This window comes from Canis lupus, chromosome 16 (genome assembly GCF_011100685.1).
Source record: "Canis lupus familiaris isolate Mischka breed German Shepherd chromosome 16, alternate assembly UU_Cfam_GSD_1.0, whole genome shotgun sequence".
NCBI classification, from domain to species: Eukaryota; Metazoa; Chordata; class Mammalia; order Carnivora; family Canidae; genus Canis; species Canis lupus.
This window is the reverse complement of record NC_049237.1, coordinates 16,753,410-16,780,201: the sequence shown is the minus strand read 5'-3', so window position 1 is coordinate 16,780,201 and position 26,792 is coordinate 16,753,410. Positions and strand designations below refer to the sequence as shown.

General features: G+C 36.6%; 1 protein-coding gene across 1 annotated transcript in view; it reads left to right on the top strand.

Annotated features, from left to right (window-relative positions):
* The window catches only part of KMT2C (lysine methyltransferase 2C), a 283,967-nt gene that overhangs the window by 198,584 nt on the left and 58,591 nt on the right, over positions 1-26,792 (top strand). The window contains 11 exon segments of the mRNA XM_038559782.1: positions 4,321-4,422; positions 4,601-4,705; positions 9,690-9,871; positions 10,133-10,297; positions 11,284-11,393; positions 12,097-12,162; positions 13,140-13,352; positions 16,237-16,365; positions 18,275-18,394; positions 21,181-21,311; positions 24,800-24,980. Coding sequence (XP_038415710.1) covers positions 4,321-4,422; positions 4,601-4,705; positions 9,690-9,871; positions 10,133-10,297; positions 11,284-11,393; positions 12,097-12,162; positions 13,140-13,352; positions 16,237-16,365; positions 18,275-18,394; positions 21,181-21,311; positions 24,800-24,980 — 1,504 coding nt within the window.

The following is a 26,792-nucleotide window of genomic DNA, read 5'->3' as shown; positions in this document are numbered from 1 at the left end:
TTAATGGTGAAGAGTCTTTTAACCCATGAACATTGTATATCTCTGTTTCTTTAGGTCTTTTTAAATTTGTCAGATTGATATTTTTTTTACAACATAAATGTCTTTTGCATTATTTCTCAGATTTATCTCTAAGTTTTCCACATTTTCTCTGCTATTGTAAATGGCAGTGCTGTCTCAGTTCAAATTGTAGTTGTCTTTTGCTACTATCTAGAAACACTCATTTTTATGTATTGATTTTTGTATCCTATAACTTTACTAATAAACTCCTGTATGACTTCTAGTTGCTTATTTGTAGAGCCTGTTGAATTTTCTATACTTATGATCGTGATGTTTGCAAATAAAATTTTATGTCTGTTTAATCTGGAGGGTTTTTGTTTCTACTCTTTATTGCATTTCCTATAATCTTCAGTACAGTGTTAGAAGTGATGCGATAACCTTGTTTTCTTTCTGCTCTTGAGGAGAGAAAACATTTAATCTTATTTTTTTGTATATGTTTTTATTGGAATTCGATTTGCCAACATATAGCATAACACCCAGTGCTCATCCCGTCAAGTGCCCCCCTCAGTGCCCGTCACCCAGTCACCCCCCTGCCCACTTCCCTTTCCACAACCCCTTGTTTCCCAGAGTTTAGGAGTCTCTCATGTCCTGTCATCCTCACTGATATTTCCCACTCACTTTCTCTCCTTTCCCCTTTATTCCCAACATTTAATCTTTTGTCATGGAATATGGTGTTAGCTCTAGTTTTATTTTTTTGAAAGATTTATTTATTTTAGAGACTGAGAGAGGAAGTGTGTGCACGAGTGTGTGTGGGGAGGAGGACACAGGGTGATGGGGAGAGAGAATCTCTAGGATTTTTATGGTTTTAGGTCTTAAATTTAGATCCATTTTGTTTTGTTTTTTTTTTTTTTTAATTTTTTTATTTATGATAGTCACACTCAGAGAGAGGCAGAGACACAGGCAGAGGGAGAAGCAGGCTCCACGCACCGGGAGCCCGATGTGGGACTCGATCCCGGGTCTCCAGGATCACGCCCTGGGCCAAAGGCCAGGCGCCAAACCGCTGCTCCACCCAGGGATCCCTTTAGATCCATTTTGAATTTATTTTCATATATGGTATAAGAAAGTGGCCCAAACTGTTGCTGTCCAGTTTTCCCAATAAGATTTGTTGAAGAGACTTTCACTTTTCATGGAAAGATTCTTAACTATATATTCAGTTTCTCTGGTAGGTATGTGCTATTTAGGTTATCTATCCTTATACGAATTTGTCTTTCAAGGAATTTGTCCATTTCATGTAAGTTGACAAATCTATTGGCCTATTATCCTTATAATATCTGTAGAATATGTAATGATGTCGCCTTCCTCATTCCCAATATTGGTGATGTGTGTCTTTTCCTGGTTGGTCTTGCTGCAGGTTTCTCAATCTTATTCATCTTGAGCCAGCTTTTGCTTTCATTTATTTTTCTCTGTTTTTTCCCCTCTATTTTAGATTTCATTGATTTCCACTTTGATCTTGACTGTTTTCTTCCTCTCACTTTGAGTTCAATTTGCTCTCCTTTTTTTTCTTTATTTACTTATGTTTTTGCTTGGAAATCCCCCACTTTTGAGGTTTGGGTTAAAGCTTTCTTTTTTCTTAGGCTTATATCTGTGGTCCGGCCAAATAAAACTGTCACTTTTAGGATAAATCAGACTAAGATGTATGTAGGCAATACTAGGACACTGTCTCAAAGATTGCCTTCTTTACCCTTAGGTTAGGGTTTATGTATCTAGTAATTTAAAGGTCATGAAATAAAGTATAAAATGAAAACAGTGGGTCATTAAGCTACATGATAGTGTTTTCCTTACACATGCAATTGCTGTTTAAAAACCTTGATTTTTGGGGATCCCTGGGTGGCTCAGAGATTTAGCATCTGCCTTCGGCCCAGGGAATGATCCTGGGGTCCCGGGATCGAGTCCTGCATCGGGCTTCCTGCAAGGAGCCTGCTTCTCCCTCTGCCTGTGTCTCTGCCTGTGTGTGTGTGTGTGTGTCTCATGAGTAAATAAATAAAATCTTTTAAAAAAAATAAAAATAAAAACCTTGATTTTTTTTTTTTTTTAAGTACTTACAATTTATGCTCTTTGAATCTAGGGGATATTGCAGCTTTCTATGCAGACTTTGTTTCTGGTTTATGCTGGGAATATTGTAGTCCATTCTTGTTTCTTATTTTGAATAAAACTGTTCTCTGAATTTTATTTTGAAAATAATATTTTATCATTTATTTGAGCCTATTCTCTAAGTATCATCTAATTATAGAACCTGTTTTGTTTTCTGTGTTGAAGATGGGGATGTAGAAATGGATACTTTTTATTTCAGTTTACTTTTGTTAGCTGTATTTTAGCTACTGCCACAGTTTCATATTGTAATAATATTTTCAGTATATCTTTAGTCCTGTGGGCGAATTACTGGTAACTTCACTTTTAGTAGACAATTATTACTAATGGAATGATATTTTACTTTATGAATCATCTTGTTTGACTTGCTAAAGTCTTAAAATGCTAATTTTGAGATATACTTTTTTTTTTTTTTAAGAGAGGGTGGGGGAGAGGGAGAAAGAACTATAAGCTGGCTCCATGCCCAGTGCAGAGCCCAATGTGGGGCTTGATTTCACAACCCTGAGATCTTGATCTGAGCTGAAATCAAGAGTTAGATACTTAACCAACTGAGCCACCCATGCAACTTGAGATGCACATTTTAAAATATATTTCCTCAAAAAAGAATAAAAACATCCTGATAATCAAAGCTGTCTATACTTCTGCTGCCTCTTGAGTCTTGACATTTTTTCCTTTTACCTGTTTGGTGCATTTACAATATTAGGTTGATCCATATGAAGTTGCCAACTTTCAACCATTTTTGACCTGGAAAAACAGCAACTTATGATTGAACCTATTTTATGTGCTTGTAGACTGCACATAATTGCTTTGCATATTTTTGTACGATAGTGCTCTACCTCACATATGCTTCTGTGTCTTATTTTTCTACCCAGCTCTGTGGCGTGGTGAAATTTTTTTTTTTTTGATGGAAATCAAAACAAATTTCTACCACTGTTTTTTAAATGCTGCATCTTTCCAGTTTGGATTTGCCATGGTTTTAGTAATTCCCTAGTGATGACTATTTAGGTTGCTTACAGTTTTCTCTTACAGTCTTTAGACTTATTATGACTGTCAATTGCTTTTATGGTTGGTTCTATAATAAAACAGTAGTGCAGTCCATTAGAACTGCTTTTAATCTTATTTGCACTGAAAAATATTATTCCTGTAATATATTACATTTTTTTTAGTTCTTTCAGTCATTCCTCAAGAACAACAATACTATTACTTTTTATTTTGAACTTAACCTATTATGTTTCATGTCTGTCCTTCCAGGCTAGATTGTAAGCTTACTTTAAGGGAAGAGAAACATATTTTAAAATTTTGGCATTGGTCTCCCTGTTCTCTTTTTAGCAACAAATTTAGAGCTCTTTTCATAATAAGCATTCTGGAAATAATTATTAACAAGACAATGGGTACTTAGTTGATTTGGTGAAATTTAGCTAAGTCCAGAAATAGGTATCTATGGCTGGTAATCTTTTGGCTAAGACTGAAATTTTGATACATTATTCAAAATAATATTTCAAAGCGGTGCTGTCCAAAAGAAGTATATGTATATCACATATGCAATTTAAAACTTTATAGCTACATTAAAAAAGGGAAAAGGAACAGGTGAAATTTAACCTTAATGTATACCTACCTTTTGACCCAACATATCCAAAATATTACCATTTCAACATATATAAAATATGTAAAAATTATTTATAAGCTATATGTTTATGGGGATTTTTGGTTTGTTTGTTTGATACATAAGTCTTTGAAGCCTGGTAGGTATTTTATACTTCTAGCACATCTCAGTTTTGACTAGCAGGATTGCAGGTTTGAGAGTTACTGGAATGGAGTGTTAGAATTATATGTAGGTATATGTATGTCGTGGTATATATGTATACACACACACAAATATAATACAGTTCCTTTTGTTTGTTTCTTCATAAAATTTATGGCTAATTAAGTCCTAATTAAGGGTGGTTTAATTTTCTCATTGGTCCTGATCTATGGGACTTGTAACTCTCTTCACTTCAGGTAACTGAAGTGTCAGGACTTACACCTTTATGATATTATCTTGGCAATGATAATCTAATTTGGAGTTGTTACTCTGAGACTTGGCAGAAGTTGTATTTTACATATGAATCTTCTCATGCTTCTTAAGTGTGCTATAAGTGAAGAGTGTGACTGTGCACTCTCTTTTGCTTTCTGTAGGTGTCTGCTACAGATGTTTCATCGAATAAGGATGAAGAAGAAAACTCCATGCACAACACGGTGGTGCTGTTTTCTAGCAGCGACAAGTTCACCTTGCACCAGGTTTGAGCTCAGTTCTCCTCCACTTCGAGTTCCTATCTCCCCCTTTCTGCTGTATCCCACATGCACTGAAGTCCTCTGCTCTTTAGCTTTAGAGCTCTATGAGCTAAAAAATAAAACTAGTACATTTTTATAACTGTGTCTTCGATGTCAATTACTATGTTCATGTTTTTAATTTCAGGATATGTGTGTAGTTTGTGGCAGTTTCGGCCAAGGGGCAGAGGGAAGACTGCTTGCCTGCTCTCAGTGTGGCCAGTGTTACCATCCGTACTGTGTCAGTATTAAGGTAAATAGACATACATTTAAATCTGTTAAAAATGTATTGAAATTTGATATTTCTTATAATTAATCATTTGCTAGGATTATTAGACATGTGACAGTATTTATTTAATATTTATATATTACCTTTCAAGTGTTAACTGAAAAAATTAACTCCTATAAATCTGTGCTCTTAAATTGTAGTGGTTATCCTGCTGTCTTGAAAAACTAAAAATAAAAAATGCATATCTTTAAAAGATACTTCATATTTTTATTTGTTAAGGAATGAGGTTTAGTCAATCCATTCTGTCGGCTGATAATAAAAAAAAGTTGACACCAACCACAGACCTTAATAAAAATCCATTCATTCACCTGTCCCTTCCCATGTTCATTCTTCTGAATCCTCACCTGTATATGAAAGGACATTTTCTGTAAGGCATCTTGAACCAGTAGGTATTTTAAAATCCATTTTGGAGCAATTTTGACCATTTCTTCATATTTCTTTTTCTGTTCCCCACACCTCTTTTCTGGAATCTTAGTTGTATATGTGCATAATTGCATGATACTGTCTCCAGATTGTTCTCACTTTGTTGATTTTTCTCTAGTTGCTTTTCTCTCTGCACCTTAATGTGTATAGTTTCTATTACATTCCCCAAACTCATTTAAAAAAAGATTTATTTATTTGACAAAGAGAACATGAGCAGGAAAAGCGGAAGGAGAGGGAGAGAGAATATTAAGCAGACTCTGTGCTATGCAGAGCCTGATGCAGGGCTCAGTCTCAAGACCCTGAGTCATGACCTGAGCCAAAACCAGGAGTGAGATGCTCAACTGAGTGTGCTACCCAGGAACCCCTCCCCAAACTCACTTTTATACTAATGCAGTATCTAATCTATTTTTAGATCCATCTAGTCGATTTTTCACCAAGATGATTATATTTTTTAATCTTGGTTTTATTTTATAGTTAAAGTTACCTTATAGTTCCAAATCATTTTCTTCATTGAGGTTTTTTCTTTCAAGTCCTTGTAGGTATTTGTAATTGTTGTTAATTCTACCATATTTGACATTTCTCATTATTAGTATTAGCTTGCTTTCCTCCTTACCAGGATGTATGTATGTATGTATTTTCTTATTTGGTAATTTTTGATTGAATGTGGTAGTTGTACGTTTTGATATTGTTGGGAGTTTGGATTTTGTTTTTTTTAAAAAAAGTATGGAGTTTTTGTGGCAGGCAGTTACTGTAGACATTCGAATTGTTTGAAGCTTCTCTAGGCTTTCTGGGGTGGATCTAGAGAACCTTCACTTGGCAGTAGCTATTCTCAGACTTTTGGGTCTTAGAACTGTTAACACTCTAAAATTCTTTTTTTTTTTTTAAACACTAAAATTCTTAAGGACCCTGTAGAGCTTTGAGGAGGATAATTATTGAATATTTACCATCTTAGAAATTACTGAGAATATTTTTTTCACTGAGAATATTTTAAAACATAAATACACAAGCATATTTATTGTGATGTCATGCAATGATGTTTTATATTTTATATATCATGTAGCCTCTGCAAAATAGCACTGTGATTGGATTAAAGTAAAAAAGGCAAATAACATCTTAGTTATCATCATTATGAAAATAGTTTTGACCTTATAGACCCACTAGGGTTTCCTAGATCACACTGTAGTAACTGCTTTTCTATAGCATGAGTTTAATATGTGACCTTTATGACATCTCTCCCATATCCTTCCCTGCCATGAGTTCCCCATGACCTCCTTGCCAGTGTCTTTTTACTCTGGTTGAGATTCAGATGTCTTCAGCATTGTGTGAGCTGTTGGAATTGTTCAACTTATAAATTCTCAATAGCTCTTCTTTGTCCTGCTTGTGTGTCCTTGTTTGACCTCCTATGTATGCAGCTCGATGTTTAGCCAAAGACTTGAGGGAAATTATGTGTAGATTTCTGGAGCTCTTGCTCTTTATATCTCCTTCCTTTCCAAGACTTTGCTCTGCTAGTTACAACTGCCTCAGCCTCCCAGAACTCTATCATGTGTCTTAAACTCAGACCATTGTACCCTGCTGGTGTTCTCCTTCTTTGGCAGCATTCTGGAAACTGTCTATTGCAAAATATCATAGGATTCACCTCACTTGTTTCTCTCTTCTCAGAAACCACAGCCCTGTCCTGCCTTTTTGTTCAGTATCTGAAACAAGTGTTTCATATATTTTGCCCCATTTTCTAGTATTTTATGTTGAGAGAAAGGTCTCATCCCAGGTACTTCATCATTGTTGAAACAGATATTCTCAAATCTATCAACTTTAGACATGGTGCCATGAATGAAACCCTGGATCATTCCTTTCTTGAAACAGCTTTTGAAACTAAAAACTAAGCCAGTTCAGTAGAAAGAAAGAGTTGATATTAGAGCTCCACAAACTCTACTGGGAGCTGGGGATCTTTCAGTGGGGAAAGGTTGTCCAGACATGGCAGTGCTGCATGGAGCTCAGAGAACACATGAACACAGCAGCCCAGGGTCGGGAGGGAGGAGGTGTGGACCAATTGTCTGGAGCTGCTTACTTGAATGGTGGTGGGCATAGTTAACCAGGTTGAGGTGTGCTGGAGAATGAATATTGCTGAGTGACTTGGGAATTTGGCTGTAAAGGGCCACAGAGTAGGTGTCTGTGAAATAGGAAAACTTAGGAAAGAAGATACATTACAGCTTGGATGTATCTCCCACTTTATCTTCATCTTACTGCCTCTCCAAGCCAGAGACAGGTCAGTCACATCACACAGGCCAAATCTGTTTCTATAAATGAAATTTGTTTTTTGTTTTTTTTTTTAATTTTTTTAAATTTTTATTTATTTATGATAGTCACAGAGAGAGAGAGAGAGGGGCAGAGACATAGGCAGAGGGAGAAGCAGGCTCCATGCACCGGGAGCCTGATGTGGGATTCGATCCCGGGTCTCCAGGATCGCGCCCTGGGCCAAAGGCAGGCGCCAAACCGCTGCGCCACCCAGGGATCCCTCTATAAATGAAATTTGATTGAAACACAACTGTATTCTTTTGTTTACATATGTCGTTGTGTGGTTTATACTGTAATGGCACAGTTGTGTAGTTCACAAACCATATGCCTCACAAAGTTCAGAGTATTTACTGACTCTTTATACAAAAAAAAAAAAACAAAAAAAAAGTTGGCTGGTTACTCCTCTAAGCCACTCTGCTCCTCCTATCCATTTAGGTCAATAATATATGATAACTTGATAATCTGTGACTAATTTAAAAGAATCAGTTAATCAGAGTAATAAATGTTACATACTTACAAGTTAAATAGCTTTAAAAGCCTTAGGATGACTGGCCAGCCCCTGTCCTACTCTGCCTCAACATTTCAGTCCTTCCAGGCAGCCACGTCTGATCCTTGCAGGTCTTTCTAGTAGTTACCTTGATAGTTCTAAATAACAGGCTGGTGTTCCTGCTGTATCTGTGTTAGATTTCATTGACTTTCTGCTAGGAATAAATATATGCTGATTTAGGTCTTCAAACATACCCCCCCCCCCCCCCCCCCCCCCCCGTTCCCCAGCATCCTTCCAGTGTAGTTGTTCTACTATGTTTAGTTAATAAACAGTGTCGGTTATGACTCAGCACATATTCACTGGAGACCTGAATAGTATACTCTGGCTTTGTCCTTTTTTTTGGCTTTGTCTTTCATGGAATTTTTAATAGAAAAAAGAAAGTAATGATTCATGATTCTTCAATTAGTTTTTGTTGTGTTTTGTTTTTACCTACTATAGAAGCATGATCGTATCAAATGATTCTGGCAAGTAACTTTTTACCTGGAAAAAGTCCTACCCCTTCCCGACACTCCCATTTTCTCTCTGTGTGCTGGTAGCTTGTAGGTCTCTTGCTCAGCGCTCATTCTTCAGCTTCTCTGAGCTGAGGTCCTATGTTGGGTTCATCGTTTCCTGCATCACATGACTTTCTTGTTCTTGGTATAACCCTCATTTCCTTCCTCATGTCCTTACCTCCATTCCAAGAGGTGTTTGGGAGCTGAAGTTTGAGTCTTTGTATCCCTAAAGGAATTACACTTTTCACACTTAATTGCTTGTTTCCTTGGTTAAGAACTGTATCTTGAGAAGTTTATTCCTATACATTTGGAAACTGCTACTCTATTTTAGTATCCAGAGTTGGAAAGTTTGATGCCATTTTGATGGTTGTTCCTTACTTAGCTTTCTTATTTTCCTCTCAGGTAGCTTTTAGACTTTCTTATTAATACCTCATGATCTCAATTTTTATTCTGTATTTTAATTGCTTGCTGTCTCATTATAACACAACTACATTGTGGTCTTGTCTATAAATTCTAGTGTTTTGAGAGCTTTCATTTGGTTCCAAATTTATAATCGTATGTGGTATGGCTACTTTGAGGAGTTTATCCGAAGGATACAGATTCTCAAACTTGCCTGCTAACTTAGATTCTGTGGTAGAAGAGTGATGAACTTCACAAGTCCCAGCTTCATGGCCTAAAATCCTCCAAGATCATGAAATGTCCTTGGGACATATTTTCTTGGGAATTCATGCTTTATTTATTTTTTTTAGATTTTTAAATACTGATTTTAATATATAAATCCTTTTGCAGTATACACAGGTTTCAGAAGTATGAATTCATGAAACATCACAGATGGAAACTAGGCCAGTACATTTTCAAAACCAAATAACAGTAATGGGGCAATATACTTGATTTCCTCAAATCTAGTCACCACATCTATAAGGTGGACGTAAAGTGCAGAGGACACAGAGTTAACGTGGCCTAACAAAAGGCATTAAAATGTGTACCACTCTCTTACTCTATCCGGTAGGTGGACTTGTGAGGGTCCATGGACGTTCCCAGCCCAGGGGGTGGGCCCCTGTTGATGCCCAGTACATGTTACTTGCTTGCCTTTCCTCTGCTTCTAGGTCCATAAGCACCACATATTCATTTATATCATGTAAACGGAGGTGTTGGCCACTGTCTGAATCACTTGCATGGGGTGTTTCTCTTACAGATCACCAAAGTCGTTCTTAGCAAAGGTTGGAGGTGTTTGGAATGCACCGTGTGTGAAGCTTGTGGGAAGGCGAGTGACCCCGGACGGCTCCTGCTCTGTGATGACTGTGACATAAGCTACCACACCTACTGCCTCGCCCCTCCTCTGCAGACCGTGCCCAAGGGGGGCTGGAAGTGCAAATGGTACTCCGGGGCTTACCTCTCCCTCCTTAAGCCTGTCCAGTGCACAGTGTTCCCGCAGGAGTTCTTAAGCATTAGCCGCACCCACTTCACGGCATGATACATGTTTGCTGTGACAGATATCATGCCATGACTCAGAAACATGTTAGATATGCATTGAATAATTTCCCCCATTCTGTCCTCGTGTAGCTGCTTGAATTACAGTAACTACATAACTACGTAAATAAACCTGAGACCTGTTGGTGGGGGGGTGTCGGGTTTCAGGTGTGTTTGGTGCCGACACTGTGGAGCCACGTCTGCAGGCCTGAGATGTGAGTGGCAGAACAATTACACACAGTGCGCTCCCTGTGCAAGCTTGTCTTCCTGCCCCGTCTGCTGTCGGAACTATCGAGAAGACGACCTCATTCTACAGTGTAGACAGTGCGATAGGTATTGTGCTACTCTGGAAATGTTTTTGTCTTCTGCAAGCTTTTCTCTTTAAATATAGCAAAAGGAAATTGGAAAATAACTTTCTTCCATCTTAAATTTAAGAAACAAGACTTTTTTGCTTTCCAGATTTTCTGTCAGCTAGAAACTTACAGAAGTTTCCAGTTTTGTATCTGTAATTCCAGACTAAGATTTTTAACTTGTGGTTTTTAAGGGTTTATGAATCCCTTGAAATTAGATGCAGAATTATTTCCTGCATATATGCATTTTTCTTTGGAGGGTTTCTGAATCTTTTATTAGATTCTACAAATGAGCTCACACATTTTATTTTCTTTAAACTTCTTTTTCTTAAAGCTGTAGATACTAAATGTCTAGATACTGGGCACCAGCTCCCACCCTCTCTCAGTCATATGTGAGCAGCTTCAAAATCGAGCATGTTTTCTTTGGTTTTAGTGGTATGTTAACTGTACTCTGTTAATAGCACTGTCCATGTAAAAGTAGTAGTAGTAGTAGTAGTATCAGTAATACAAGATTCTCAGGACTCTACCTGTCGATTCTTTGTTCAAAGGCAAGATAAGCTCCTTTTCTCCCCCCAGTTAACATTTAGCCTCAAATACGTGAGCTACATCTACTCCACAGTAGACCCGTCCCATGGAGCTAATATACAGGAAACCACTTGCAGCCTTCTGAATTCCTACATCCTTGCCCTACTAGCTTCCTTGCTACTCTATTTCTGATAGATTGAATATATGATCATCAAACGTTACTCCATCCTCCATGTGCTCTTGCTTCCTACCTAGTACTTGATCTCATTTTGTTTTTCCTTCCTTATTCTCAGCTCTGAGAGTTTTTATGGGTTAGTGGGCATGATTAGGAGACAGGGCAACATGGGCAAGGTTGGAGGAGCATTTGAAGGGCTTTTGATGTGGCAACTGTCAGGTCCCCTGACAGTTTTATTTGTTTTAATGTATAAAATATGGTCTTTTTAGATGGATGCATGCAGTTTGTCAAAACTTAAATACAGAAGAGGAAGTGGAAAATGTAGCAGACATTGGTTTTGATTGTAGCATGTGCAGACCCTATATGCCTACGTCAAATGGTAAGAAAACAATGTGAACAGTGGGTCTGTGCTCCTGTAACTCACTTGTGCCTTGCTGTTGATAACCAGTGAGTGGGTTTGCCTCTCTTTTTCTTTTCTGTGAAACCGTTATTTGGACAAGTATTTTATGAAAACTAAGTTATTTTAGTTATAAAGTAACTCTTATTATCCCAACTTAATACATTAAAACCATTTGCTTACGTAAAGAAAATAAGTACGTATTATAAATCTAAAATGTAATTTTGTGGACAGCTCCAGTGGCCCAGTGGTCTGGCGCTGCCTTCCACCTGGGGTGTGGTCCTAGAGACCCAGGATCGGGTCTGCATCAGGCTCCCTGGATGGAGCCTGCTTCTCCCTCTGCCTGTGTCTCTGCCCCCCCTCCCCCCGTGTCTCTCATGAATAAATAAATAAAATCTTAAAAAAGAAGTAAAAATAAAATGTAATTTTGCTTTTGTGACACACAATCTTGTAGTTATTAGCAATATGTAGAAATCCAGTATGTTGACCCTTTTTCTCTCCATAATATGTATTTCCTTTTCTGCTTCTCATTGTTTTTCAAGACAGCCTTTAGCTCTATTTAGTGTTTAAGTATTTATTTATTTAAAATGGGTACAGAATAGAAAATTTAATTCTATGTAAATCCTTTTAAATATTCCTTTTTTTTTTTTGAAAAAATTACAGTTTTTTTTTCCCTCCATTTCAGTGCCTTCCTCAGACTGCTGTGAATCTTCACTTGTAGCACAGATTGTCACAAAAGTGAAAGAACTAGGTAAAATCTGAAATGGTTTGCTTGACTATTCTTTACAGAAAGCGTGTAAATACTTAATTATTTATACAGGTGACTTGCCACATGTTCCACAAAACTTGCCTTTATGAGTGTTCAGCCTAAGTTTCCTAATGTTGTAAATCATTTCTATAACTGACATATACGATGTTCATCTTATCCAGCTGTAGTGTGAACACTGTTCTGATAAATCTCAGCAAAATGGTAGTGAAATAACCACTGTTGAAGTACTCACTAACTCCATACTTGCTTTGGTTTCATCAATACGTTACTGTGTTTAGTAATCAATTAGCAGAAAATGAGGCCTGGTTAACAAATAGTGGTTTTGTTTTGTTTGTTTGTTTGTTTTAAAGAATGAATTCAATCTTTTACTTTTTTTTTTTCTGTAATGTATCAGCTAGAGTGGTGACTAATAGGATAATTTTATTAAACTATTGTTCTTTTGTCTAATTCTATATGATATCAGATACAAAAACATTTGGATAGTACAGAAATTGTTGTAATGGATAGCAATTTTGTACATTTAAAAATTTGCAGGATTTCTATTTATTATATTAATACTTGGCTCTCCAAATGGGCTTCTCTAGTATTTTTGTTTTTCTTACATAAATTCTCACCTTTTAGTCTGAAAAGATACTCCAGGAAAAAACTCATAGACAGGTAGCTGAAGCATTACTTTTAGCTTCAGTGATTTCTTTCTGAACCCTTATGTTGATACATGAGAAAAACACATCAGGTAGGCCATTTTTAATGAAACTTAGGACTTTCTGCTTACAATCTGAAGAAGTTCGGCCAGTATTTCTTAGTTTCAACTGAATACTCTTAATTATTCCTGCATTCCACAGATAATTGCTTTATAGTCACATTCTCTTCACAAGGCATTTTGGAACAGCAGTCAGTTTATCACTGCAAATTAACTTGAGAGTTTTAATACACATATCCTTGGGATATTGTAATTTCAGATCCACCCAAGACATACACCCAGGATGGTGTGTGTTTGACTGAATCAGGGATGACTCAGTTACAAAGCCTCACAGTCACAGTTCCACGAAGAAAACGGTCAAAACCAAAGTTGAAGTTGAAGATTATAAATCAGAATAGCGTGGCTGTCCTTCAGACTCCTCCAGACATCCAGTCAGAACATTCAAGGGATGGAGAAATGGATGATAGTCGAGGTAATACTGATTTATTTTCCATTGAATATGTTCACAAGAATTAAAGCATATAAAATAGCTTTGGAATACATATGTTTTATCTCAGGGCAAATTCTACTAACTTGGGTAACCCTTGATAAAACCATGGCCTTTCTAGGTGAGTTGTCTTCTTGGATTTTTTGGATTCTCTTCCTTTCACATAGTCTCTAGAACAGACTTATTAATTAATATTATAGAAACTTCCAGGAACACCATATCTTTGAGGATAATGGATGGGAAGGTTCAGAGGGCTTCACTTTAGTTTGCTAGGTGGCAGCATGAACCTCAGGTGCTATAAGCTCAGCTTCCATGGTTCTGTTAGATTAGAACTTGATCCATGCATTCCTACATGGAAAACCATTATTAATGTTCAAGTGCAAATTTATGTTCACAGGTGTTCATCATAAACTTAGCTGTTTGTACATATTTTCTTGAACCCAGGAGATATCCAAGGATTTTTTAGCTGAATCCTTGAGATGACAAAACTACTTTAGTAGTATAAAATTCAATATGAGTTCTATTTTTGCTTATCTCTGAAGATCACTACAAGCTTGTTTCTTTTAGGTTGATTATTTTCAGCTGACTCAAAAATAAAGTAGTGAATACTTTTGTTCCATCACATTGTGTTATTCACCAGTATTTATCGAATGCCTACCTTGTGTGGGATGTTGGAAATTATGTCAGTGAACGAAGCAGATGGAATTCTCCACTCATGTAACTTATTCTTTAATGTTAGGAGAAAAGATTACTACTACTACTACTACTACTAATAATAATAATAACATAGTAAAGGAATTGATTATGTGTGTGACAAATGCCGTAGCAAAACTTGCATTGGAGTAAGGGGAATTGGCAGTGCGTATGGTGAAGTGAGGCATCAAATGAACCAAAAGCAGTATTTGAGTGCAGACTTGAAAGAGGTGAGTGAGTGAGTGAGTGAGCCACTTGGTCATCTGAGGGCAGAACATCCTAGATAGCAAGAAAGCCATTGCACAGGCTGTGGGTAGCTGTGTGCCCATTGTGTTTGAGAAATGTCATGAATATCAGGGTATCCCGCAGTGAACGATGGTGACAGTAGGTGATGAGATCACAGGTTTGAGAGACCAGCTGTGACCTAGTAGGTCACATAGAACCATAAGATGATGCTTAAGGGGTTTTAAGTTTCCTTTGGATGGATTGGGAGGTAATTGGAGGTTTCTGAGAATAGTAGCTTAATCTTATTCATTTTATAAGAGGCACACTCAGCTGTAATGTGACTAGACTTTGCCCCAGGAGTTGTGGCACATGGGTCAGATAGGGACTGTTGCAGTAGTAGCTGGATGAGAGAGGTGGTTCTGGTTAAGAGTGGCTGTCTGACCAGTTAGTCCTCACATTTCTTTCACAGAGGTATGTGTTTGAGTCTATGTGGTTGGGAGAAAAACTCTGGTTCTCATGTATAACTGATGTTCAAATACTGTTAAACAGAAAGTTTGATTTTAAAGTTTTAGTGATTTGAGGCTTGTGAAGAAACCATCTGTGTATCTGGGAGGAATTGAGCAAATTATCATTAACCAGAGTACAGTGAAGAGTTCTAGTTTCTAAGGACAGTAGATGTCTGAAAAATCCCATATATACGTAAATCTGGGGAATGCTGCATTTCACAAAATTTGAAACATTTCATTACAGTACAGATTAATTTCCAAAGTAATGAGATTATAGAACCTTTGAAAAACATGGCAAAACAACAACAAAAAGGCTTGAGAAGATTTTCCCTTTGACTACTGTTCTGTACAATACCACTCAGGCAAACAATGGATGTTTCTTCAACTGGGCAGTTTCCAAGTTGAGGTGATCTGAAAGTGCTTCCCCATAAAAGAAAGAAGTAATGTTATACATGATATTATATGTAAATAGGTCCTAGATTCCACAGGAGTCTACAAAGGCCAAATGAACTTCGGATACTCCTGAAATATTGTAACAATGTCCTTTTGTTGTTGCTTTTGCCATTGACTCTTTGGATAAATGTTTCTTCAGGAAAATAAGTCATAAAGAGCCATGTTAGCATATTAGAAACAAATTCTTTGTGCCACAGAAGCAGGCTTTTTTCTAATTCACTTAACTAGGATCTGGGATCTGGAAACCTTATTAGTACAAAATAAAATCCAAAATGTAGAGCAAACAGAAATGCTGTGTGTGTCTCGAGTGGGAACATGGTGCTTCCCCCTCTAGTTGGATGCCTGGACCTGTGGGCCTACAGTTGCATTTAGGCTCTAGCAGGCAAGGGGTGGGGGTAGATAGAGTGGAGCCAGGAATGACATTAAATAGTGGGAGGAGAGAGCAAGCAGCCAGGAGGATAGGTTATTAAGGCCTGTGACGTTAGCACTAATTCTCTCAAGTTCTTAAATTATGTTCACGTGGTATAAAACTGAAAAAGAATAAGGGTAAGTCATGAAAAGTGCCACTTTCTCCCTGTCCTCCATTTTGGATGGAGAGGTTTTGGTAACTAGGTGCTACTCAGTTACACCTGTTGCTGGACCTCAGGAGAGGGTCCAGGCTAGAGAGACCACCTTAGGGTCCTGAGCCTGCAGATGTAATTGAAGGTATGTGAATGACTTGTAAAGTGTACGCCGATTTATGATGACTTGAGTGTTCTCTGTATTTCCTCTTTCCTCAGGCTCATGTTTCATTTCCTGAAAACAGTGCATTAAGCAGCATGAGTTCTACAACCTTTTGGCGCCTTTCCCATCTTTTTCTCTACTTTCCCCACCTGCTGGGACATATAATTACAATGGCTCAGTGGCCTCTTTGCTTGGCATTTTCTGTTACATAGGAATTATGTATTTGATAGATTTTTCCAACTTTATCTGTACATTTACTTTTTTCCCAGAAGGAGAACTTCTGGACTGTGATGGGAAATCAGAATCCAGTCCTGAACGGGAAGCAGTGGACGATGAAACTAAGGGGGTCGAAGGAACAGACGGTGTGAAAAAGAGAAAAAGGAAACCGTACAGACCAGGTACAGTCCTGAGCTAGACATTTTAATGTAATCAAAACTTAGTTAATTAAAAAAATACAGTATTGAGGGCTTCAATTATAATTAAATAATCAGGATGAGATGTAAGATGAGATGTAGATACTTAACTCTCTGAAACTTGAATGTAGATATCGAAGGACTGAATTACTTCAGTATGCTTTTAGGTGGGAGATTCCTTAGGTCAAGTATGTGAATACTTCACAAAATATCATTATTTTAATGCCTTATCCTAAATGTTGTCCATGTTTTAAATGCTTTACTACATTGGCTTTTATTTATACTTGGACTTTAAAGCCATTTGTTTTTCCCTTAATGTGTACTTCTGTAATTCTTTTACTTTTCAGCATTCATTCTTATATTCTTTATGTACTTAAAACTTATTTCAGGGCAGCCCGGGTGGCTCAGTGGTTTAGTGCCGCCTTCAGCCCAGGGTGTGATCCTAGAGACCCGGGATCAAGTCCCACGTCGGGCTCTCTGCATGGAGTCTGCTTCTCCCTCCACCTGTGTCTCTGCCCCCACCCCCCTCATGAATAAATAAATAAATAAAATTTTTGAAAAAAAAATAAAACTTATTTCAGTGTATAGGAGCCGGCAAATGTACAAGTAGAAGGTGATATGACAGGGTTATTATGCCTTCTCAAATTTGTAGTTCAGTTAACATATGACTGATAAAATGCTCTCTTATTTCCTCCCTGCCTGAGAGGTGGAGGGAGAAGCTGTGTTGCTTGTCAAATTTTATTTGCCTTATTAGAAAAAAATACTGAACTGGTCACAATGCAGAACTGGTAGGCTTTCTTTAGGCAGTTTATTAATATCTATTTACCAATCACTGAGACATTAAATGGAATCAGTTCGGTCTTTATTCTTACGACTGCTTATATTTTATTGATAAGTGTGTTCTAAGTGCCTTTTGATGTACAATGATAAACTTTCTCACTGTTTGTATTCTGCAAGACCTTTAATGTAACCTTCCGAAAGATAGGCCACATCTATCACAAGGACCTAGATTAGTTTCATCCAAGTCACTCTATGAAAATCATTTCATTTCTTCCTCATTATGAGGCTTATAACTATACAAACTTTTTTAGACACTGCAAACTCCTTCTAGGAGCTTATATTTATTGTGGCTTTTCTCTCTTTGCCTTCGTGGAGGTCATCCTTGTGACTGAGGGACTCATTAGGTCACAAAGTATGTTAGCTGTATCCTCTGACAAAAACTGTTAGTGTTGACTATATATCAGGCACTATTCTATGTCATTTAACCCTTACAATATGTGTATCAGGAGGTGAGATGCTAGATGCTATGCCTGTTACAACACTGAGGGAACTGAAGTATTAAAAGTTAAGTAACTTGCCCGAAGTCAGGTAGTCACCAGAATTAGGCTTTGGCACCAGATTCTGTGCTTTTAACCACAGAGCTATATGTGTCTCATGTCCAGGACATGTTACCCCTGAAGTCATACTGATTTTATTTGGATCATCTTGTTTCATTTATATCTTGTATATCTATTCTCCCACAGCTAATGTATAAGTAATTTGAATGATAATACATGAAGTTACTTAAGATTTGTTAAACAAGTATAATTTACTGTAATATTTATTCTGACACTGTTGAGAAGAAACAATGCAGTCATTCTTTCTGTACTATAATAATGTATTTTTATACCTGTTCGGTTAGTGATAAGGTAGGTGACAGTCAGTAGCTTTGACCTCTTTTAATTTGCTTCTTAATTTCCAGTCCCCTGTATCATGCATTAAAAAAATGATTATTGATTTAAATTAGCCCATATTGAATTTGGGAAATGCCTCCAAACAGTTTCACCCTACTTACTGTGAAAATACAGGGAGAAATCAGTTATTTACCAAGTTACAAATGTGTTTTTTTGGATAGGTATTGGTGGATTTATGGTACGGCAAAGAAGTCGAACTGGGCAAGGGAAAACGAAAAGATCTGTCATCAGAAAAGATTCCTCAGGCTCTATTTCTGAGCAATTACCTAACAGAGATGATGGTATGGTATTGATTTTGTTTGATTTAACCCCCTTTTCTTGCTATTTGTATTGAAAAGAGCCATCCTAAATAATACTGCAGTTATAACCTTGTTGCTTCTTATTGATCAAAGGATGTGAGTGCCTGTAGAGTTCATACCTCTAATACAGAAATTAAGTTTGATAAGGAAAGGTTTAAACCCAGTGTAGTATATTCCTCTGAGATTTTTTTAAACAACTTTGTTTTTCTTAAGTTAAATACAAACCGTGTAGGAACTGGATCACTTAGTTCTACCAGGTGCTTCCCAGTCATCTCACAAAAGGCCTTTCTTTGCCTGTCTCACCTCAGAGATAAAATTGGAGACTTTAGACTATTTTGTTGAAAGTGACAGGTACTCCCAACAGTTTTTACAAAATTATATAATGTTTTAGAAATACGTCTTACAATTAATGTTATATCATCCTTACATAGATCTTTAAAGAAAGCTAACTCATTCCTTAACTCACTGTTTGAGAATTGGTTCTATGAACACATTGTGTCGGTGTGGTCACAATCTGTATGCTTTATGTATTTTAAATGCTTTTTGTAGAATGTGAAGGAAAGAGATGTTTCCAACATGTGCTCTGATTAGAGTTCTTCCATTATTATGGGGTAGGGTTTTGACCTGTGAATTAATAAAAATTATGGATCGTGTTTTTGAAAGGAAGCACCAGATGGTTTTAAAGGAGTTTCTAATATGACTTAATATGGTTGTAACCAGCCCTAAGAAATGCGATGTGTTAAATGAGACTCATTTTGTGTTTTCTGTCTTTCTCTATTTTGCCCTCTGATTTTAGTTCTGTTAGGTTAGTATTTTATCCCTTTATCCATGGCATCCAGAGTCATCTGTTGAGTGTTTATTGTATTATGCATTGTTTTATTTTCTGAATTGCCTTTTTAGTATTTTAACACTTTATAGTTTCTCCCAACAGCTCATTCCTCCTAGTCTCAGTCCTGTTACTTCTTTATGAGTCTAAGTGATGCAGAGTATAAAATATGAAAGCCCAATGTGATTCTACTTTGTCTCTCCAGCCCCTCCTCCTAGTGCCTCGTTTCATTGTATTTATTGTGGGAGATACAGACAAACACATAATACTTTTTTTTTTTTGTAAATCATAAGCTCATATTCTTTAGAACATTCTCTGAACTTTTTTTGAGGACTGAATTGAAGGTGGCTTCTTTCAGAAAAGGTCTGCATCTGTTTACTGTCAGGAATATGAGGTGCTACTACCCTGGGATTTCTTTAGCTTAAACAATTTAGCTTAAATTCTTGCCTTGAAGTTTTTTGGTTCAACTGTGATATAAATTCAGGTTTCTTACACATTAGGACAATACTGAGTTTATGAACTCTGAAGAAAGATTTTCACTTTTTGCCTTTCTACCCAGCACCAAGATGACAAGCAGTTTTCTTTGCTGTTGGTGGTGGGAAGGGGGAGGGGGATGGAAAGGTGAGGGAAGGTAGGGGCTGGGAGGGTGAATTTCTTGTTAAACCACCTCTGAGCATGGAATCTCTCAGGGTCTCACCTTTTTAGAAGGCACTTCTGGGTTAATATCTCTGCCTTGCGTGGAGAGGCCTTAAACTGACTTCAAGTCCCCATTCTCACAAGGCTCTGAAAACTGGAGTTCAGGGTCACTGGATTTTAGCAGAATTTCAGAGTACTTTACTTAGTTCTTGGCTTATTTCTTTCTCTGGTTCCTGTTTTACCTTGATTTTTGGTCTTTGAGGATTATTTATTTTCTGGTAGATTAGTATACATTTAAAAAGATTGTCTAAAAAAGGTTTATGTGAGGTGGGGTGGGTCCTGGGATCGAGTCCCACATTGGGCTCCCCCCAGGGGAGCTCTACCTATGTCTCTGCCTCTCTCCACGTGTCTCATAAATAGATCTTTAAAAAAAAAGTTTATGCACCATTTGTAGTTTTCAGAAGAGTCAATCCATTTACGTACTCTGGCCACAAAGTGCCCACATTGGTTTTCAGAAGGGATGTGCTGTTTGCCTTGGGAGTCTGAGCCTGTCCTTTGATTGCTCACCTATTTGCTTTGAGTAGTGTATTTAATCCTTTGCTAATTTCATAGATCAAAATTTTGTTTTCTTTCCATTCTTCTAATTGATTTTAAGATTGAGCATTCGTAGCATTTTTGTAAATAGTAATATATTGTTACAACATATAAGTACTACAAAAACCTAATTTGCAATAAATTCCTGAACTTGTAAATTGCTAATTGAAGAATACACATTTTTTAAAAAGACTTTTGTTGGATATGCCTGATAAACTCTACTAAAAGGTTGTTCCTGCTAAATAGCCCTTAATAGTATACAAGTAGCCATTTCATCCATACTCCTGAGCATTGCATATTTTCATTATTGCAATTTTTAACATGATGTCGATGTTCAGATAATTTTCTGCTTTGCGAATAAGGAAATACTCGTGAAGAGATAATAGTAAATACATACTAATATTAAATAGACCTGCAATGAATTTTTTATGATACTTAAAACTTATTAATAAACTTGCTTTGAAAAAAAAATAAATAAAAAAAAATAAACTTGCTTTGATATCTTTTTGTGAAAAAGCTTGTCAAGTCATGCTGTATGCCTTAAGCTTACACAGTATTGTATGTCAATTATATTTCAATAAACTGGAAAGACAAAAAAGCTTGTTTGTTTATATGGATTTGGGTATATGTTGATAAGCTATAAAGCTACTTTGGGTGGATTTGTCTGAAAATTTTAAATACCACATATTTATAAATGTGACTGTTGTTTCAGGCTGGAGTGAGCACTTACCAGATACTCTAGTTGATGAATCTGTTTCTGTTACTGAAAACACTGAAAAAATAAAGAAGAGATACCGAAAACGGAAAAATAAGCTTGAAGAAACTTTCCCTGCCTATTTACAAGTAATTTTTTGCTTTACATTTTATTATGTAGTTGATTAACATAAAAAAAGTAATGTATTGAGTTTTGAAAAATGGGTTTGTTATTTTTGTTAATGTTTTGCTTGTTTTTAATTCATTATTATAATTACCATTTTTACCTTTCAGAGGCCCATAAAAATTAACATTTACTTTTTTTGTGCTTTAATACTTTTCATAACGTTCTTTTTTACCCCAGTTTTTCACTTCTAAATGTAAGACATACAAGAACATTTTGAACTGGGAAAAAAAACTCAATTCTAAATGAATGAGCACTTGCACCTGTGTGCTCCCCAAACCCATGTCCCATGGACAGCTCCCTTTACCAATGCAGGTTAGAATAATTATATTCACTGAATAAAAATGGCTTTTTAGCTGCAAGTTATAGCTTTAGTAATTGTTTATCGCTTTTAGAAGCCAGTAATCCAAAGCTTTAAGTAGAACTGTTTTTTGTTTTCTAAAATATACCTCAAAAAAAAAAAATCCTTCAATATGAAGAATTTAATATGTGTAGGTTGCATAAAAATAGAACTCTTTCTAGCTCATCTGTAAGTGTGAAGTCACTTAAAAGTTCTAAGCCATTTGATGATGTACTGGAAAAGGCATCCTGTTACAGATAGGAATAGGGTAGTCCTCCGTCTTCAGGTGTGTGGAAGTGGAATTGGAAGAGACTGTCAGTGAGTGTCCATCTGGTTTATTCTTCCCACGGAACAGCCTACATTATTTAATTTATTATTTTTTTACCTTAATTTTCCAATTGACTCTTTATAGTTTAACTGGTTTTAAAATACATTTCCATTCAGGTAATATCCAGCTGCTTCAATTTTCTTTTGTTGGCAATTAGAAGTATAAGAATCAAATACTCATTTGAGTGAAAAGTCTGTGCTTAATAAAATTTTTAAGCATACTGTCTAGTATATGTTAATGTATATGAGTGTAAGTTTTTATTAGACAACTGATACCTTCAGAGCAGTGAGCCTTCAAGGTTGGAGTCCTGGTCTGAATACCACTCTGCTCCCAGTTAGCAATGTGATCTCGTTCTGTTCACCATCTGTGCATCCTGGAAATGTTGAGAGATTAAATAGGAACTATGTATGTGAAGGACTTAACTAGTGTCATACATGTTGTCTATCTTTAATAAATATTTTATTTTCCCTGGATTCCCTTCAGATACCCATTCATCTTAACTGTGTACCTTTTTTTTTTTTTTCAAACATGTAATAGTTAATGAGTTGAGAGATAGGGCCCCCCCTTGTTTAGATTATCTTTCATCACTTCCTTTTTGTTTCTTCTCATCCCCTTCCCCTTCCTTTAAATAATCCTTTCTTGAGAATATTTAATAGATAACATGCTTCTGCTCCTATTGATCCTATTGATCTAAAGCCTTCTTTAGCTGTTTATGAACATACGATAACTATTTCATACTTTGAAAAAGAGCCTTTAAAAGTAATGGGTCTGATTTCCTAATTACTGCTATAATCTTAATGTGTTGAGCTGGATTGTTTCCTCTGGTGTACATCAGTAATACCTTTCTTCAGGCAGGGGGATATGAAGAAAACCTTTGTAATGGTGCTATTACTTGGACATCTGGTGGTAGCAGTTGTATTTCCCCCATTGATTGAGGAAATATATAGTGATGAAAACCCACAGGAATTCACTAGGCATTTTCCAGTTTTTATTAATCTCAACAGTGTCGAGATAAACTATAAGTAATTAATCTACCCTGTAGAAATATTTATGTGGTCTCCTAAGACCTAGTGCTGCTATGTGACCTTAGGGAACCCTGTTAGTACATTTAAAATTTCCAGTTCATTCTGGGAGTCACATTATCAAATTAGAAACCATGTGGAGCCTTTCCTTTTTATAAAGTTAATAAAAAGCCATCAAGTTAATAAGAATATTACTTTCTGATAAATAGCACTGAAGTCTTCATGAGCCATTTAAAGAAAAAAATTCTTGCTAATCATAGTCTCAGATTTATACCAAAGGCATGAAATAAATGATACCTGAAGTTCTGAGATGCTCTGCTATTCAGTATGTTTCCTCATGATAAAAGCATCACTCTTGTGAGAAACAGACCATCCCCTACCCAGTGCACTAACTTTCCTGGTTTTCACATTTCTTTTTCATAGTGAAACAGCTGGTTCATTTAAAAAATGTGAACATTTCAAACCTACTGGACTTCACATACCTCTTTCTCTATCCCTTTGCAGAAGTTAGCATTGTTAGCAGTTTGGTATTTATCCTTTCAGAACTTGTTTAATTATTTTTGCATAGTGAGAGTAGTTTTTATTTGATGTATCTGATGTTTTGCTGGACATATCACTCAACTCGCTTTCTTTTGATGTATTTTAGAGCTTTTCTTTGACAGCATAGCTCTACATCCTTTTAAAAAATTGATGTGTTTTATAGTTTGGGTGTCAATAATTTGTTTAGTCATAATGCCTTTTGACAGACATTGAAGCTGCTTTCTCTGTTGGTATTATAAAAAATGGTGCAGTGAACCTTTTCTGTGTATGTATCTTTGATGAGAGTGTGTTAAATGTTCAGTTTCTGCAAAATCGTCCTCTATAAAGGATCCTTTTTTCCCAGACAGACTACTGTACAGGATTGTTGGGTTGAAGTGAGATTGCTGGGGTGGGGAGGAGAGAGTGTGCTCCCAAGGGCTTCTTTTTGTCCTCCTAATTGATCCTTGAGAAGTTTTGGAGAGATCCTCCAGTTGTAAGGAACTCAGCTTGAAACATGGGTCTCAGGTCTCCAGGTAGAGGAAGTATATTGAAATGGAGAAATGTTAATATGAGTAAGTGAATTAAAAGCCCAAAGCCTTTAATAGTAGTAAATTTTGTGTACATAATATGGTTCAAATGACTATAAAAACCCACTTTCAGATTTATAGCATGTAAAAAAAAAAAAGGATTTATAGCATGTTAAGTCTTTAATGTGGTTATGTGAATCAATATGAGGTTACTAAATCTACCTGAAGTATGTAAATATTAAAGCTGTAGATCAAACCCTTGTGCTATTCTCTGCAAGTAATCTATAAATATTAATATTCATGGAGCTTTAATTTTTCTTATAATACAAATTAAGGTGCCAAGAGTATTATAAATTTATCAATTTTTAAATTTAATTATAGCTTAATTGCCTGGAATTACTGGATTATTGCAGTTTCTAGAAACACATTTGACATAATTGTGTGGCTTTATTTACATTATTTTATTTGTCTCTAGTAAAACTACAAAAAAAATCTTCTAAATAAGGGAATATTTGTATAAAACAAATGACAGAAAAAAAAACAAATGACAGGTTATTTCTATATTATACATATATTTCTATATTCAATTTCTGTATTCTTGAATACCGAGTTTTTGTGTTATTTCTGCCGTCTTGTCAAAAATGGCAGAATTACCTGTTAACGTTTTAGAATTTTATAACGAAATCAATCATTTTCATATGTGCTTATCTTTATCTAGGAAGCTTTCTTTGGAAAAGATCTTCTAGATACAAGTAGACAAAACAAGCTAAGTTTAGATAATCTATCAGAAGATACAGCTCACCTTTCATATAAAACAAACATGAACACAAATTTCTTGGATCCTTCCTTAGATCCACTACTTAGTTCATCCTCAACTCCAGCAAAACCTGGACCTCACGGTATGTGGAATAATTTACAGATGCGTTTTTGATCATAATGACATTTGTATTCCTTGTAATTAAACCTTTTGAAATGCTTTAGTTTGGTCTCCTATGCATTTTAAAAGTTGACCTCATTAAAGTATAATATGCATTCAGTAAATGCAGCTACTTGAAGTGGACAGGTAGATAATATTTGGCAAAAAAAGATTATACCTGTGTAACTATCACCATAATCAAGAGTTGCAAAGGAGAACGTTCAGTGTTAGAATGTGCAAAGGATAATGTAAGGGGGTATAATTTCACCATAGTCGGTAAATAATAAGTGTAATAATCTTCGATTTAAGTGAGATTTTTGTTAATTACATAACCTAAAGAAATTCAAAAGAAAGGGAAAAAATGCTGTGGCTGAGGACTGGCTGACAGACTATGTTAACATAATGAAATAGGTTATGTTAGATCAATTTCTTACTACTGATAGTTTGGGCCAGGTAGGTCTTTGTTGGAAAGAGGCCCTGTGGTGCAGCATATCTGTCCTTATTTTGTGATGATCATAACTGTCTCCAGATACTGGACTCCCCTGCAAAACTGACCCTGGTTGGGAACCACTGCCCTAGATATAGTGAGTAAGGGGACGATTTAGAGGCAGGCAAAAGCATGAGAACTTATATTTATAAAGTAATATTAATGTCAACAAGGCTCTCGAGTTTAACTAGTTCAGTATGTATGAGTTGTGATCACAGAGTTTCTTCCCCACTTCTAGGTTTTAATCTCACTATAAGTTAATGTAATCTGACAAGCTTCCTTTTTGCCATTGATGACATTTTTTTTACTCCGTTAATTTTATAAACTCAGTTTGGAAAAATAATCTTAAAGGGACCATTTATTGAGAGATAACTTTTGATATATTACAGCTCCATTAACTTGGCATTATCCTGGATTGATATATAGGCTTTTATTTTAACTTCTTGAAATAATTGGTAGTTTTACTCCCTCTTTTACACATAGGAGATGTCCAGTCTTTCTTATTGTTAGCAATGGGGAAGTTAAAGCACTGATCTAAAGGCCATGTTTTTTGTTTATCTGAACAGATCATTTTACTTTTACTTGCATTCTGTTGTTTTAAGTGCTTACCTGCTCTTGTCCATGTCAATATATTGTTAATATATAGTGAAAGACTTGTGGATCCTTCCAAGAGTATCTTACTGTGAAGGGTATCTTACTGGGAAAATTTTGACTAGCTATTTAAAAACTTAACTAGAACTCTAGTTAACTTAGTGCACTTAAGCTTTTATGAGGAAGAGAACTGAAGTTGGACAGAAGGCATATTGTGGCAGGAAAAAACATCGATAAGTTCACAAAATACTGAGAATGGTTCAGTGATAAGCTAGAATGTGGAGGACTAGAATAGCACCCGTCCCCAAACCCAGACTAAATGGGACAATGCCTGCCGCTGAAGGACCCTGGCTGGCCGGCCGGCCGGCCTTTCTTTTCTTTCTTTTCTTTCCGTTCTGTAGTTCGGTGCGGGCGGAGGGAGGGATGGAGGGAGGGAGGGAGGGAGGGAAGGGAGGGGGGAGGAGAGGGAGGAGAGGAGAGGCGAGGGAGGAGAGGGATGTAGGAGAGGGGGAGGGGGCGGTGCGGAGAGGGTCGTGAGGTTGGAGGGAGGGAGGGTGGGAGGGCTGTCGGGAGGGAGGGAGGGTGTGCTGTTAGTGAGGGAGGTCGAGGTTTGCTTTCTTTCTTCCTTCTCTTACTACTCTTCCTCCTTCCTTCCGGCCTTCCTTCCTTCCTTCCTTCCTTCATTCCTTCCTTCCTATCCTTTCCCTTCCTTCCTTC